A 15359-nucleotide genomic window follows, 5' to 3' on the forward strand; every position below is an offset into this window, starting at 1 on the left:
AGAAAGCTGGAGAGAGACTTTTTACAAGGGCATGTAGTGATAGGACAAGGGACAATGGCTTTAAATTAAAGAGAGAAGATTTAGATTAGATATAAGGAAGACATTTTTTACAATGAGGGTGGTGAGGCACTGGAACAGGTTACCCAGAGAAGTTGTGGATGTCCCATCCCTGGAAGTGCTCAAGGCCAGGTTGGATGGAGCTTTGAGCAACCTGGTGTAGTGGAGGTTGTCCCTGCAGTTGGCAGGGGGGTTGGAACTAGATGATCTTTAAGGTCCCTTCCAACTCAAACCATTCTATGATTCTATGATTCTATGTAGCTGCCAATAGATCATTGCTCTGTGTCAGCACATGCCGATGGAGGGGCCCCAGCTCCTTCAGTCTCCTCAGGGGCCATGCTCTGCACAGCCTGCCAGTACATCCTTCCTCATTTTCTCCTTAAGGCTGTCTTTGTCTTCTACAAGCAGTCACAGCTCTGACTTTCATACAAACTCCTGTGCCACCAGTCGTCCTTCTTGAAACCCCACCCAGGCAGTGTTCGTGCACCCCCCTCCCAGCAGCTTTCCCTGGCTCAGCTCTGCTGCTTGGTGCCCAACCTGACAAAGGACACGGCCCGCTGAAATCAGTGGAAATACTTCCCTTGACTTTCGTGGGCTTTGAAACAAGCCTGTGGCAGCCCTGATGAAGAAGGTCCTCGGCAGCCCACCTGAAGCCAGTGACGCCAGTCCCATCGCCTGAAGTGGAAAGCAGTGTGCGCCCCGAGAGCGCTGTCTGCCCTTCTCTTGCTCGCTGTGCCCTGTCACACTTGCTTCTTCTGACTTGCTGACTTACGAGGGGCAGATCCAGCCCGTGTCTGCGTCCTGGCGGCTTGTCCTGTGAACAGGAGTGTGTTGTGTGGCTCCGTGTGGAGCAGAAGGAGTGCTTGGGGGCAGGAGCTGTCTCCCTGGCAAAAACGTGCTTTTTTTGTTAGCTGGGTAATTTAGCCAATTGATCCTAACTGTGGAAACCAGTTTTTCATAGTGCACAGTGCCCATCACAGTGGCCTCAAGTCTAACCTATAAGTATCATAAATACTAGAACTGCTATTTATATTAAACAAGAGACGAGGTATTGTTTCACAGTGAGATGTTCAGAATATTTGGCAGCCTTGGGGCTTGGATGACATCAGTTTTGACTTTCAAAATCAAACTGCCACCTTGTGGTACGGTGCGGGAGAAGTCTGTAGGAAATTACATGGATAGCAAAAATTAGATATATAGTGAAAATTGGTCCCTTTGCCTCACCAACTTACAGCCTTTATGTATTCTTAGATATGCTTTTGACTATACTTCAGGCAAATTACTAAAAATTTGTATGTCATGCTTTAAAAAGTCAATCTAACTTTTTGTAATTGTTTGTCAACGTAAAACAGAAAACCGTTTTCACATTTTGTATGTAATTGTACTGAAACCCCCAGTGCACTCATATGAGCAGGTTTTTCAAGATTAGTCCCAAATGCAGCTTACAGGAAAACACTAACTACAAAGGCTATTGGTATCTATAATTGTTTCCTTTCTCTCTTTTAAGATGTTAAGAAAAATTTCTGTGGGAGTCAGAACAGGACTGCATGAATTGCTGAAAGTGAGCAAGGTAGTGCATCATCTGGTCTGAGGTGCTGTCCCTGTGCATCCTCTTGGACCATGACAGATGTAAGGTAATTTTAACCAGCTCTCTCCTTCACTGTGGGCCAAGCCATCACAGATTACTTCACCTTGCTTGTCAACCAAGAGCAAGCACGATGGATCAGCAGATGTGCAGTAATCTGTTACAGCAATGTGCTTGTGCATCTCAACCTTGAAACAGCAGACCAGCATGGAGATGTACTGACATGATCCTTTCAGCTAGATTGAATGTTCTTGTGTCATCTAACACCATTTATGAAAGATGATAAATGAAAAACTAGTCCATTTCAAATCAAAAAGTGTAGCTGAGATGAACAATTGATTGCAGCCGCATATCAGTGTTTTGTGCAGCCATGACTTTTCAGGAATATAGTGGTTTAAAAAAAAGGTGCAGGTAACAAGAAGCCCATAAGACCTGGAGTTCACATCTTGTCACTCTGCTCATGCCAGACAAGCATTAACACTTTTTTTAAAGCATGAACTGGAGTCATCCACTACTGAAACAAAGTAAGAGGGAGGCAGTCATGCAGGAGGGAATGTCAATGTATGGAGAGCCTGATGCTGACTCTCTTCTTAAGTAAGCCCAGAAAGACTCAGATGAGCTGCCTGGGACCTACAGCACCGGGGCAAGCCGTTTTCCTTCCCACTGTGTCTATTACAAAGAGCAATGCCCCAGGGGAGTATTTTTTATGAAGTATTCTTCATCCAAAATTATATAGGTAGAAAGAACTCACGAATTTCACAGTTCTCCATGAACTGCTGTCTTGTAACACCTTTGTTGACCACTGGCTCTAGGAGAGAGAGCTAGTGAGCATTTTTATGGACAAGGGTCCTGCAGGTCCAGGAGCTGCCTGAGAAGTCTGGCCTCTGGAAATGCCACGAGCCCAGAGGCTGTTTCGACTTTCAGTATCACCTTCCTCACGTTTCCCCATCAGCCCACTTGGCAGCCAAACTCCTGGGAAGGATAAATATGAAAATTTCTTCTTAATGGTTGTGGTGGTGTCTGCTTTGCTGAGTGATTTAAATCAAGGGTGGATAGACTCCTTCTAGCTATGGTCTCATCCAGCAGCCCAAGTGGGTGCAGGTGTGAGCTACTTCTATGTGATGCGTGGCAGCAGGTCATACTGGGCATGTGTGGGTTTACATTGTCATGGACTGCTGTCAACACAGGGACAGGACCAGCCAAGAGAGAAGGAAAAGGGAGGGAAGATGAAGCGTTCAGTGGGTGATGGCATTGTGAGGGAGGGGGTCTGAATTTAGATGGAGAGTGGGCAGGGGAAGGAGAAGAGCCTATGGACCCACGCAGCGTTTTGGGCTTGCACCTGAGTTAATTCACATGTAAGCCCCCGGCGGAGTGTGAGATCTCCCACCCCATAACATGGCTGTACAGCTCTGCAGCCGCCTCATCCCACCATTTCTGTTTCCTGGGACCACTGCTTGTGGCCCCTGAGCGAACTAAGGAAATCCTGCTGCTCAGGGTATCATGCAGGAGACCAGGCTATATCAACACAAAGGTCCCCTGGGGCTTTATAGATCAGGGTACCTGTGAGACCTGCATGGTGGGGGCTCTTGCGGAGGCCTGCCCTGGTGTTATTGCTAGTACGTCTGCCCTCGCTTTCATAAAAAGAGTGTGGTGATATCTAAGAGTGGCATTTCAATGCCTGAAATGCTCCTCATATAAATAGAACAAGCAGATCAGCATGACCGAGTGATAAAATTACCTTCTGGTCTTCAGGAGCTTCAGCATGCAAGTGTGCCATAGGGACGGACCTCAGTGTACACACTTTGTGTGTTTGTGCCTTCACGGCACAAACAAATACGTTTGGAAATGGATCTGGAGGAGACATACAAAGAGAGAGAGAATACGGAGAGGAAAATCACTCGAGCTGCAGCTGCAAAGTTGGTGAAAAAAGCTTTTTTCGAAGCCCTGAAGTCCAATGACTTTGAAACACTGGAGGAGCTCTTGAGCCAAAAGAAAATAGATGTGGACACGGTGTTTGAAGTAGAAGATGAAAACCTTATTCTGGCATCCTATAAACAAGGTAAATGCGGCAGCATTCACCAGCTGGGAAGTAGATGGGTTTGAGTGATTTTCTAGAAACCAGGGCCTTTTATCTCTTCTGGCACTGCAGCCGATTCATAGGCAGTAAGGTCTCAGTAGGTTCATGTGGCCGCGGTCACTGCAGGAGGGAAGCTTACCAGCATTACTCGCCGGGCTTGGTGCAGGGCAGGGACCAGGCTGAGCCTCCCCACTGATAGGGCAGCTGCTGCAGCTTCAGGGGAGCCCAGAAAGAGGAGTCGTTTTCCATTTCCTCGCAGAGAACTCGGGTGCAAAGCCCAGAATAGACATATACAAGCTAAGTGCGGTAGATACATTTCTTGTATGCACCCAGTCATATATACAGACCATTTAGGAACATAAAATATTAAATCTCTTCTGGTTTGAATTTGCAGTAGCAGTACAGTGAATTCTCCCTAGCTCAGGAGAGCTAAGGAAATCCTGCGGATCTTGGATGTTGTTGGATGGGAGGAGGTTCATTTTTCAAACTGATAGAAAATGAGAATGTGCTAGTTTATCAAAACAGATAAATCATTTGGAAAAACACAGATAGAAAAGACTTCTGTTTTGGAGTGTAGAAAACCCAAACCAGTTCTCAGCCAGACACTGGTTGAGTTTTCAAAAACTTACAACTTAAAGCAATGAACCAACTTTGCTCTCTGCTAAAATCAACATACTTCATGACTACTTGCTAGCAGAGTCTTTGTGGGTATCGAGAAAACAGCAATGACTGGCCTTTGCCAGAAGTTAATTGTACGTGGAGATAAACACCTCTAGTCTCAGCAGCACAGAAAATGCACTTTCGTTTCTGTGACATAAAGAGGAGACAGCATCCCACCTCTTCTCTTTTTCTGTGTTTACCTTTTATTTAGTGATTATCTCCTGTTCTTTTGATTTCATTAGAGTGAGGATGATGCAGTCATGACCTACTTCCCTTCGGGACAGCATTTGAACTAACTCGCACAGTGATGAATATATCTTAAAATACCTTTTCTTCTGCCCTCAGCAGGCTGAGATGCATTCTGGTTGTGGTTGAGACTACAAGATTAATGCATAGATTTCTAATTGTAGATCATTTTACTGCAAGCATTAACCTATCTCTTTTGGAAAGGTCTCTCCTTTCTCCAAAAAGTAGAGAGGTAATGCACGCTACGGCCTAAATCACAGCAGCGTATTCACTTTGCCTGAAAGGAAGGAAGCACTCTATCAGCTCTCGTACAAATCTAACTTTTATTCTGAATCCCAGAAAACTGTGATATGAGAAGGAGATTTCCTCAAGGAGGGAGAGGGGAGAAAAATTAAGCCCCACCATTCAGAGAGCCTGAGCTTTGCCATAGCCCTAAGTGATAAAGTGGGAAAGAGGTGCCATGGCTGTCAGAGTGACTTTGGTTCCTCTCTTCCAAAGAGGCTGAGAGCTCCCAAGGACACTGACTTTGCACACACTATGGGGTTTTTTCATGTTTTTAACCAAAGAAACAGGCAAGCTGAACGAGGCCTCCCATGGAGCCCACATCTTCTTCCTGCGCAGTGCCTGATCCCCGACCCTCTGGGCTCAGGGATGTCTGCGGATTTAGGCAGAGGACATGAGAGATACCTCCTCAAGGTACTTGAGCACAGCTCACCAGCAGCAGCACAGGCAAAGGAAATAAACAGTCTCAGGCAGGGAAATTGTAGCTATGTAAAGTGATAACTTGGCTGTAAGGATGACTTTCCTGCTGTTATGTATCATTTATGGCTTACATCTGGCCATAAACGTGAGGCCCAGCTCCGTGTTGGATAAGCCAGCAGTGCTCTGCAGCTCACTGGTAACAAGGGGGTAACTTGCTCTGCTATATGCATAGACTCTGGGATATAGCCCACCTCCTTTGTGACTAGTTTGGGCACATATGATGAAACCGTTGTCTAACCAGATTTTCCAGCGTAGCCTGCACAGTCAGCAGGTTGAGAGAGGGCTGGGCAGCTGCAGAGAAGCCTGTCACCCCACTTGGGTGCTCAGCTACCTCAGGGCTGCCTGCTGTTGCCATCCGTGGCGTGGGTTCCTTAGCAACTGGGTTTGGTAATCCCCAAAATTTAGTCCTAGGGTGGATGTCGTGGTCTGTAGATAGTTTCTCACCCCTGACATCTCACACACTGGTAGTAATAAGAGCTCATAGCGGTCAGGAACAGGTCACTGCAGCCATGCCGGAGCAGAAGGGGCAGCTGCTGTCATGACTGTTCATTTTAGATCTGTAACTCTTCAGTGGAAATCTAGCATTTTTCAGATGCATACAAGAACTGCATTACTGGCATCTGCCTCAATATACTGCAATTTAACTAGGAGGGAAGAACTTTGATCCAAGTTTCTCCTTGCCACCAGCACTTTGTTTCTATCTACCTCTTTCCTTCCTCTCCATCTTCCTTCTGTCCAATACCACACACGTGAATACTGCAAAAATTGTATCTATATGACATTAAGGTTGAAAAACTATATACAACTAGAGATTCAAAGATGTAGGTCTGACCTAATTTGACCTCATACATCTTAAGTATTTTTTTCTCTGTCTTTCATATGATAACAGTATTCAACCAGGCATTTGTCCAAGGCGAAAGAGATAAATCAAACCCAGAAAATTTTTTAGGCACATTCTAGCTAAGATGCAGCTGCTATAGCTAAAAAAAAAGAGACAAGTTTTAGACTTTTCTTGCCCTTCTGCACATATTGTGTTTTACTTTTTTAAAACAAATGATTATAGTAATCACTTCTGAGACTGTCTCTGTGCAGTCATTATGCATGTAGTCCCATTTTGGGAACAAATATTTAAGTGTTATTTGGTCTTACACCTGTTTGTAAGGACAAAAAAAAAAAAAAAAAAAAAATCACTGAAATTTTCAAAGAAAAACCCAAATATTTTGGAGCAAAATTTCATGCTGAAGTGTCACGGCTTCTATTTGGCTTTTCAACCTGATTTACATCAGCATCCAAACTCCTCACTCCTGCCCTCCCTCAGGGGCAGTATCTGGTAGGAGGTCTGTGATACAGCTGCAGCCACGTTGCCAGGGGTGATCTATGTGCCTTGCACCACTGGAGGTCTGGATCCAGCTCCTGACTTGCAAGATCCTGCGATCTCCCACACAGAAACCACAGGATGAGCTATTTGTTGAGTCATGGGCCTAAGTAAACGTTGCCTTCTTACTCCAATGCCACCTTTGTTCAGCTATCGACAGGCTGAAAATCCCATTTCCCCCGTATTTTTTAGCTGGTGGCATTTCAAATGCTCTCAGCATATTTTATTTTTTTTTTTGTATTTAGTCTATGTAGGTCACAAGAAAAGCAAAAGCTGCCTTCAGAGTAAATCTACACGGGAATTCTCTCTCCAAAAGGCAAGGTATTCAGCACATACAGTAAAAGTGCTTAATGAAAAAGAGGTTATGCTTAGAGAGAACTTTGTGTGTGCTAAGCTGTAGCTGGTGAAATGACAGTAAATTAAAGCAAAACTCCAACCCTTCCTTCCCCCTCAATTATTCTTAGTAGGTGGACAGTCCAAAGAAAAGTCTTTGCCAAGGATTGTAATGCATTTTCACTTTGTATAGGGTACTGGCTGCCTGGCTACAAATTAAAAATATCCTGGGCAACCGGACTGCATCTAGCTGTCATGTATGGACATCTGGAGAGTCTTTCAGTCCTGCTCAATCACAAAGCTACAATCAACTGCCGGCCCAATGGAAAAGCTGCAATCCACGTGGCGTGTGAAATGGCAAATGTTGAGTGTCTCAAGATCCTTTGCAACCATGGAGCTAAGCTGAACTGCTTTTCCATGAGCGGGCAGGCGCCTTTGCACTTCTGTACGACACGAACCTCCATGCCTTGTGCCCAGCAGCTGGTTTGGAGAGGTAAGCTAAAGCTCTGGAGGGTCTCTTGTGGCATGCCCAGAGATGGCGGGCATGTTCTGTGGTTTCTCTTAGGAGGAAATTCGTCAAAGAACATGTGTATTTACCCCTTATATCCACAGCTGACCCACATCTTCATGTCAGATACCTTTTCCCCATCTGTTTCATCAGAGGAAGTTTTTCCATTCCAATTCCTCACCCCACCTGTCCTTCCCGCTCCCTGACCACTGGCCCTTACTCCAGAGTCATTTCCCATTTCAGTGCCTCCAGCCCACTGCCCAGTCATCCTCTCAGCAGAAGGGCTCCTCTGAGGCAGGACTTTTTTTCTGTCTTCTTCATCTAGGTTTACTATTGAGATGTTTTCACATGAAAGTGTGCCCCTCTCCTTCCTTGTTCAAATTTGCTTGATCTCATAGAATAATAGAATGGTTTGGGTTAGAAGGGACCTTAAAGATCACCTAGTTTCAATCTCCCTGCCATGGGCAGGGACACCCTCCACTAGATCAGGTTGCTCAAAGCTCCATCCAGTCTGGCCTTGAACACCTCCAGGGATGGGACATCCACAACTTTTCTGAGCAACCTGTTCTAGTGTTTCACCACCCTCAGAGTGAAGAATTTATTCCTTAGATCTAATCTAAATCTCCCCTCTTTCAGTTTAAAGCCATTGCCCCTTGTCCTATCACTACATGCCCTTGTAAAAAGCCCCTCTCCAGCTTTCCTGTAGGCCCCCTTTAGGTACTGGAAGGCTGCAATAAGATCACCCCAGAGCCTTCTCCTCTCCAGGCTGGACAGCCCCAACTCTCTCAGCCTGTCTTCATAGGAGAGGTGCTCCAGCCCTCTGATCATCTTCGTGGCCCTCCTCTGGACTCGCTCCAGCAGCTCCATGTCCCTCTTGTATTGGGGACTCCAGAGCTGAATGCAATATTCCAGGTGGGGTCTCACCAGAGCAGACTAGAGGGGCAGAATCACCTCCCTCGACCTGCTGGCCACGCTTCTTTGGATGCAGCCCAGGACACGGTTGGCTTTCTGGGCTGCAGGTGCACATTGCCGGCTCATGTTAAGCTTCTCAGTAAAATTCTTCCAACCGCTTGTTTTTAAGACCTGGCCTAGAAAAACTGGATGCAGTTTTTCAGACCATCTCTTCGTTTGTCAGCAGCCAAACTCCTGCATTTGTGTAGGAATTGGGGAAAAATGCTATTAGATATGTTTGTTTTTTTTTTTTTTTCCAAAGTAACACAGATTACGCTGCTGGTCATCTGTAACAAATGAAGCTACGAATTTATTTCCTGCATAAATACGTTGGCTTTGCACACTATTTCCTTAACACAAGGACGTTGACTCAGGACACAGTAAAAGACGTAAAAAATACAGCAAAGTAAGGCAGTTCAAATCTTAAGTTTCAAACAGACAGATTCCCCTATTTATCATGCTGTGCCATGGCAAATACAAATGCTTTGGGGGTTAATTTTGCTACATGTGTTGTTATTGAAGGCTTTTCTTGAAATGCAGAGCCCAAGTGTGCTTTGTGGGCAAGGCAATCCGCAGTTGCGAATGAATAACCACATCGCTTTTCTTCTGTTGGAAAGATACATATTATTTTATTTTGTAGAAAAGAAAATAAATGCTGCCAGTTGTATCCTGCCCAAAGCAAACAGTCCTGACAGCAGGAGTTGAATTTGCTACAATGGAAAAGCTTAAAAGTCAAATATAGTCTTATAAGATGTAGCATAGGATGAATGCAAATGAAAGGATGCATTCTGCAGGCTTTCTCCGCCCACCCATCAGCAACAGAATAATATTACTTTACAAGGCACCCTTCATCCTAAAGCACTCGGTAAACTTGAATCTCCATATGAGCTAAACGTCCAGACTCCAAACAAAATGGCAAAGATTTGGAGCAAAACGTGGCAGGTGTGCACATACACATAGTGGCACCACCCAACAGCTGAAACCAGGTTTTCGGTTACTATCCCTGCCCCAACATCCCCAGGGCACCCCTCCCACTCCGCCATCTCCACTCAGGGGTGTCACACTGGGTCAGTTCAGGTAAATGCGGTTTAACCACTTCTGGTCTGGGCAGCTCGCCAGCCGAGCAAAGCTGATCCCGTGTTCATTTACCACCTCCGAACTTAGACGGCTGATTTCTCATGGACACCTACCATGACTAACGCTCAACATGGTTTAACGGCATTAGCACTCAGGTTTTCCAGCTCGGTGGTAATTTTTGACTTCTCTTCCTCCCTCCCAAACCCTTACACCTCAGTCTTGGTGTAAGTTCGGCCACGTAAGGGCTTTGGTGAGTCCAGAGAGAAGAGGGGTGGCCACGCAGCTTGCACTCGCTCTTGCACGAGGACGTCTTTGACAGTTCGCCAAGGCCCCGTGCTGAAGGACTCCCTTCCTGCCCAGCACCTTCAGCACCCTCCAGCTCTGGCAGAAGCCCCTCGAGCGGGACAGAGGCCGGGCGGGCAGGGGGTGGGGGAGTTGTGAGGACGATGGGGGGGGGCTGGGGGGGCCTCTCACCCCCCGCCGCGCTCCCGGTGGTGCCCAGCAGGTGGCGCTGTTGCCTCAGCTGCGACGGGCGATCGGCGCGGCGCGAGCGACCGTACCGGTCCCCTGCGCTTGGAAGCGGGATCCAGATCCTCAGCTGGGGACTTGGGGGATGGGGGGTTTTATTTAACACCATCTATGGAACTGTCATCAGTGTCCTTCCTTCAGGGCTCGCAGTTAATGAGGTGCTGCGGGAAGGGCTCTTAGGGTGCGGGTTTGAGCACAGCTGTTCTCTGGAGCAGGAGGAAAGCTCTCCTTTTCCCCTCGGTTCTTAGTTTATAGGTAAAAGTATTTTACAGGGAGATTTTGGACCTGCATGCTGCTCCAAAATAGAGTGTTCAGATATGATCTTCTGCCGGCTTGAGGCCACGCTATCTCATCTGAAGCTGGATCCCAGAACCTGACGTTTCTAAGAGTTTCCTGGAGGCTTAGGAAACGCAGAATCCATGTCCCTTAAGCTATTTGCATTTCCATGTGTGTCCTTCATGGCAGCTGCCTGCCCTCACCTTCTGCTTGAGTACTTGCAGTACTGAGGATGCTTGCTTCTGCTCAAGCAGAGAGGTGGCCAAACCAGGATTTCGTTGCCTTCATTTTTTTCCCATCATCTTTCTTTGGCAGGAGCAAATGTGAACATAAAAACAAACAACCAAGATGAGGAGACTCCTCTGCACATCGTTGCACGTTTGGGTATCCCTGAGCTCGTGGCCTTTTACGTGGAACAAGGAGCACATGTTGATGCTCTCAATGCCTACATGGAGACTCCCCTGGCCTGTGCAGCCTATTGGGCCCTTCACTATAAGGATCAGATATACAGCCCGAATCACCACCTCATCTGTCGGATGCTCTTAGACTATAAAGCTGAAGTGAACGCTCGTGATGAGGATTTCAAATCACCGCTCCACAAAGCTGCCTGGAACTGTGATCATGTCCTGCTGCATATGCTGCTGGAGGCAGGAGCAGAAGCAAACATCATGGACGTCAATGGCTGCGCACCCCTACAGTATATCATAAAAGTGACATCTGTGCGGCCAGCTGCCCAGCCTGACATCTGCTACCAGCTGCTGCTGAACCATGGAGCAGCTAGGATATATCCGCTGCAATTCCACAAGGTTAAGGAAGGCTTTACTACAGTAGGGATATGGAGAGGTGATGTCTTGAACAGGAATGGGATCAGAGATCCAAACTTCAGGGGTTAGTGGTATCTGGATTTGCTGGAGTCTTGTAAACTATGGGCCCAGAACACCCAAAACCTTGTGAGCCGACATGCTGTTAAGAGTAATATCATTTAATGGAAGTGAAATTACAGTTGCTATTGCCAGAAACCAGACCCAGATCCCAGTTTTGTCCTTAACCAACCTGAAATCCCAAACTCTAAATGCTGGTTCAAGCCTAATTTTTCAGAGCTGATTCACTTTCTCATTTCAGAAAACCTACATGCCTTTGTCAAAGCTGGCTCCATACAGGCTTGACTGGGTTATACAAAATGTGTATTTCATGGCCTCTACCAAAGATCGGAGATCAGACCAGTCAGATTCAGTTTGTTACTTCTGACCTTTAAAAATATATTCAAACCTATTCCAAGTGAAATGGATCTCAGTAAAGCTTTCACTCATTCCCAGGAAATGTGAGAATTTAAGGCTAAATGTTGGGTGTGGGCTCATAGTTGATGAAAAAAGAAAAGAAAAATAATTGCAGGATCCCTCCCAAAGAGTTTCTAAACGTCTGCAAAGCCCAAGGCACTGACAGAAGTAGCTAACAGACTTCTTATATCAGGCAACTAAGTGAGCTTGCTGAAGTCAGGACTTGTTCTCTCTCATCCAGTGCCCTGAGCAACATTTTGCAGCTCCTCCACTGTATATAAAAAATTTTAACATGCCAAGCAACCAGAAGCCTTTGAGTAAAATGCCAGACTTCTGGTTGAGCCCTCTTAAGGCCAGAATGAGCTGGCCCTGTCTGTAACAGAATAACACTTACTCTCCCACAGTGTGTTTGAGAGCCAGGTCTGGGGTCTCTTCCTGCCTCCGACTTTCTCTTGTGGCATGGAGCCGGCTTCCCTTCCAAACCATCATTTGCCATCCGTAAAATACGTAGGATGATATTTATCCCAGAGGGATGTTCTGCAGTTTTGCTTGTGAAAGCCTGTCTACTGTGTGGGACAAAATTGTGCAACAGACGGTGTGAATGTGAAGTGTTATTCCATGTGTGCGAGTGACAGTAGACTTTGTTTTTTTCCTACTGAGCTAAAGTTACTGGGCAGAGCAGTTGTTTCCAGGGCCTTTAGTGGCTTAGAAGCTTTACTTCTGAGCTGTGTTATCTCTCCATCTTCTTTTAAATTTTCCTGTAACAATGCACTTTTGATTCATATGACGGGATTTTTTCTGTTCCTGCGCTGCATGACCTGGAACGAGGACTTTTTGCATGGCTTTGCCTGGTGTCAAGACACTGAACCTAGCTATGAACAAGTAATTTCCAGAGTCAGATGATAAAGCTACAACCATGAGCAAGCTACACTCTCTAGACACGTAGGCCAGTATTTCTGTACGGTGTCAAACTGGGGTGTGCCTAGCTCCATGGGGGCTAGCCTGGGGTATCTTGCTGTACTTGCACTGAGCAGAGTGCACAGGGCTTGTGTCTTTTGCATCTCCAACCTTAACCTCTTGTCATTCTATGGCTATGTCTGTCTCAGTGTGTCATTGCACGGTGCCAAGCCTCCAGGCTAGCCCCAGCTTCTTGGTGGTCCTCATGGTCTCTGTGCATCCCGCCTGCAGGTGCTACAAGCCTGTCATTCCCACCCCAGAGCTGTGGAGATTGTCGTCAATTCCTATGAACACATCAAATCGACGTCAAAGTGGAAAGCAGCCATACCGGATGACGTCTTTGAGGTAAGCTCCTAATGAGTTGCAACTCAGTAAAATCCCAAGCTCCTTATTTGCATGCTCTATATCTGGCCAAAGAAAAGTGAGAATGCTTTTGGAAGAAAACATCCCAGAGGATTTGAGACTTCCCCATTTAATGTCACTCATTTGACAAAAAGCATGTCACTCATTTGACAAGAAGCATATCACTCACTGACAAAAGACATATTTTTGAGAAATTTTCATTGCAACATTACTCTCCGGAGCACCCTCCTTCCCCTGTCAGGGATGCTGTGGGAGCTCAGCTGTCCCTGCACTCAGCAAGTGCAAAGGTGCTAGCTGTGACCAATGTTTCTTCGGATTTGTCAATGCGTATATTTTATTTTTTTTAAGTCAGCAAATGTTTTAAAAGTACTGCACTACATGTGAACGACTGTATGTCTTCAGGTTCTGTTGCAGGGGTTGGGTTTCTATCAGCAGGACTGGTTAGCCGCAAATACAAAGGAGAATTTAAATGAAAAAGAAGAGATCAAAGAGGAAAAGATGTCAGAAGGCAAAAATGTGGAACAAACTACATGCTTTGACATAATTATCCCTTTACTTCAGAAATCTGCATAGTCCAAATATTCCAGTTCAAAACCAGTTTTTTATTAATGGTGGGCTTTTTCAAATTTTTCAAATTAGTACTGAAGTTAAGTGCCTCAATCTCTATGCATTATCAATGATGTGTTGGGAACCCCATCTGTATTATAATGTAGAGTTATATAGCCAGAAGAACTGTGAGTAACTGTTTTTTCAAGTCAGCTTTGTTCAGAAAAAAAATTAAAATAAATCATTTTGAGTAAGTACAAAATTAAATGTTAAAGATCCTTTTTAACCTAAATATTATAATTACAATAATAGTAATAGTAATAATAATAGTAATAATAATAAGCGTAATAATAATAATAATAGTTGGTGGTTGTTGTTGTTATTATATAGAAGTTTTGGGGAGTTTTGAGTGTGATTAAAAAGGAAATAACTAATTCTTCTTCTCCAAGCAAAAATTTTAATTTGAAATATTGAAACATTCTTATTTGGAAAAGTCTACAGTTGCTCTATTTCTTTGTTGAGATTGTCATGTTTGTTGTCAAAGCTCTTTGCCAAATTTGACGTGAAATTGAAGACAAAATTTTTATTGGTACAAATCTGACTTTTCAATGCATAAAGTGGTTCTGAAATAAAACCGTAACCAGATCTGTCAAGTAGCAAGAATATAAAGGAAGGTCAAGTCATGTGTAGTCGCGTGTGTTTACCATTTGCTTGTTTTATTTGAACACCACTTGTAAGCATCTGCACTTTTCTCCTCATGGGGGTGCAATTTTATTTATTCTAAAAGACCAGCGGGGTGACAGCAAGACCAAAGATACTTTGCTGTTCGCAGCCCCAGCGAACTCATCGGTAGCGCCGGCATTCCGCTGCCTGGCTGTCCTGCGCTGAAGTTTGGGGATTAATTCGTCCACATGCGCTGACCCAGAGCTGGCTGCAGCATCTGTTCCGAGCGGGACTAACACCACAGAAGAACCCCCACCTCAAACTGGTGGATATAAGATGTACCAAGCCTAAAGATTTCATTGCGGTCTTTGACTTAACGCTAAATATTTGAGGCAAACATTAGAATTTTGTGCAGGCATTTGGCTAAGCCAGGTCCCTGGTTCTTGATGTACCTTCAAAGGCGGGGATGGCTGTCTGTGCTTTTTACCTCGTTCTGCCAAGGACTGCACGTGGGCAGGGGAAAAGCAGGGAAGGAAAAAAACCTTATTGCCCTGAAACACGCTTGTGGCTTTGTTTTTTTTTTACAGCGGCATCAGGATTTCTACGACTCTTTGTTCACTGTGTGCAGCAATTCACCACGGTCACTCATGCATTTATGCAGATGTGCTATTCGGGCGATACTGTCAGAAAGGTGCCACCAAGGAGTCCCCTTGCTCTCCATCCCCCTCTCCATGAAGAAGTACTTGCTGCTGGAACCAGAAGGAATCATCTACTGAGCCACAGCAGTGCAGGCCCCAGCATCTCCCTTCCCACATCCGCGCGTCTCTGCGGAGTGCTGGCGGTCCAGTCACAAGCCGTAGGCAGCCCTTCGTGCTTGTACAGTCACAGGCCAGCCTGAAGCCGGGCTGGGATTTACCTGCAATCCTTGGAGCCGCTGCCTTTCCCCACTCTGAGGAATCGCAGCTGCAGGCTGTGGGTCATGCTGGGGGGGGCAGAGCTGGAAAGGCCCCCGCTGCTCCTTCCAAAGAAACCCAGGGGTGCATACTTCCATACTTTGTTCAGCCTAGCTTAAACGATGCTGCTGCTGCCTTTGGTATTTGTTCCACTGCCTGCTAGAT

General features: G+C 45.7%; 1 protein-coding gene across 1 annotated transcript; it reads left to right on the forward strand.

Moving 5' to 3' along the window:
* The first annotated feature begins 3487 nt into the window (after nt 1–3487).
* On the forward strand, nt 3488–15017 carry ASB4 (ankyrin repeat and SOCS box containing 4). Its single transcript, XM_086614905.1, has 5 exons — nt 3488–3701; nt 7289–7588; nt 10751–11241; nt 12901–13014; nt 14829–15017. Exons 1-5 carry the CDS (start codon nt 3488–3490, stop codon nt 15015–15017), a joined length of 1308 nt encoding a protein of 435 aa, XP_086471031.1.
* Nucleotides 15018–15359: the final 342 nt, after the last annotated feature.

The sequence above is a fragment of the Tauraco erythrolophus genome, chromosome 7 (genome assembly GCF_009769465.1).
Source record: "Tauraco erythrolophus isolate bTauEry1 chromosome 7, bTauEry1.pri, whole genome shotgun sequence".
Classification (NCBI taxonomy): Eukaryota; Metazoa; Chordata; class Aves; order Musophagiformes; family Musophagidae; genus Tauraco; species Tauraco erythrolophus.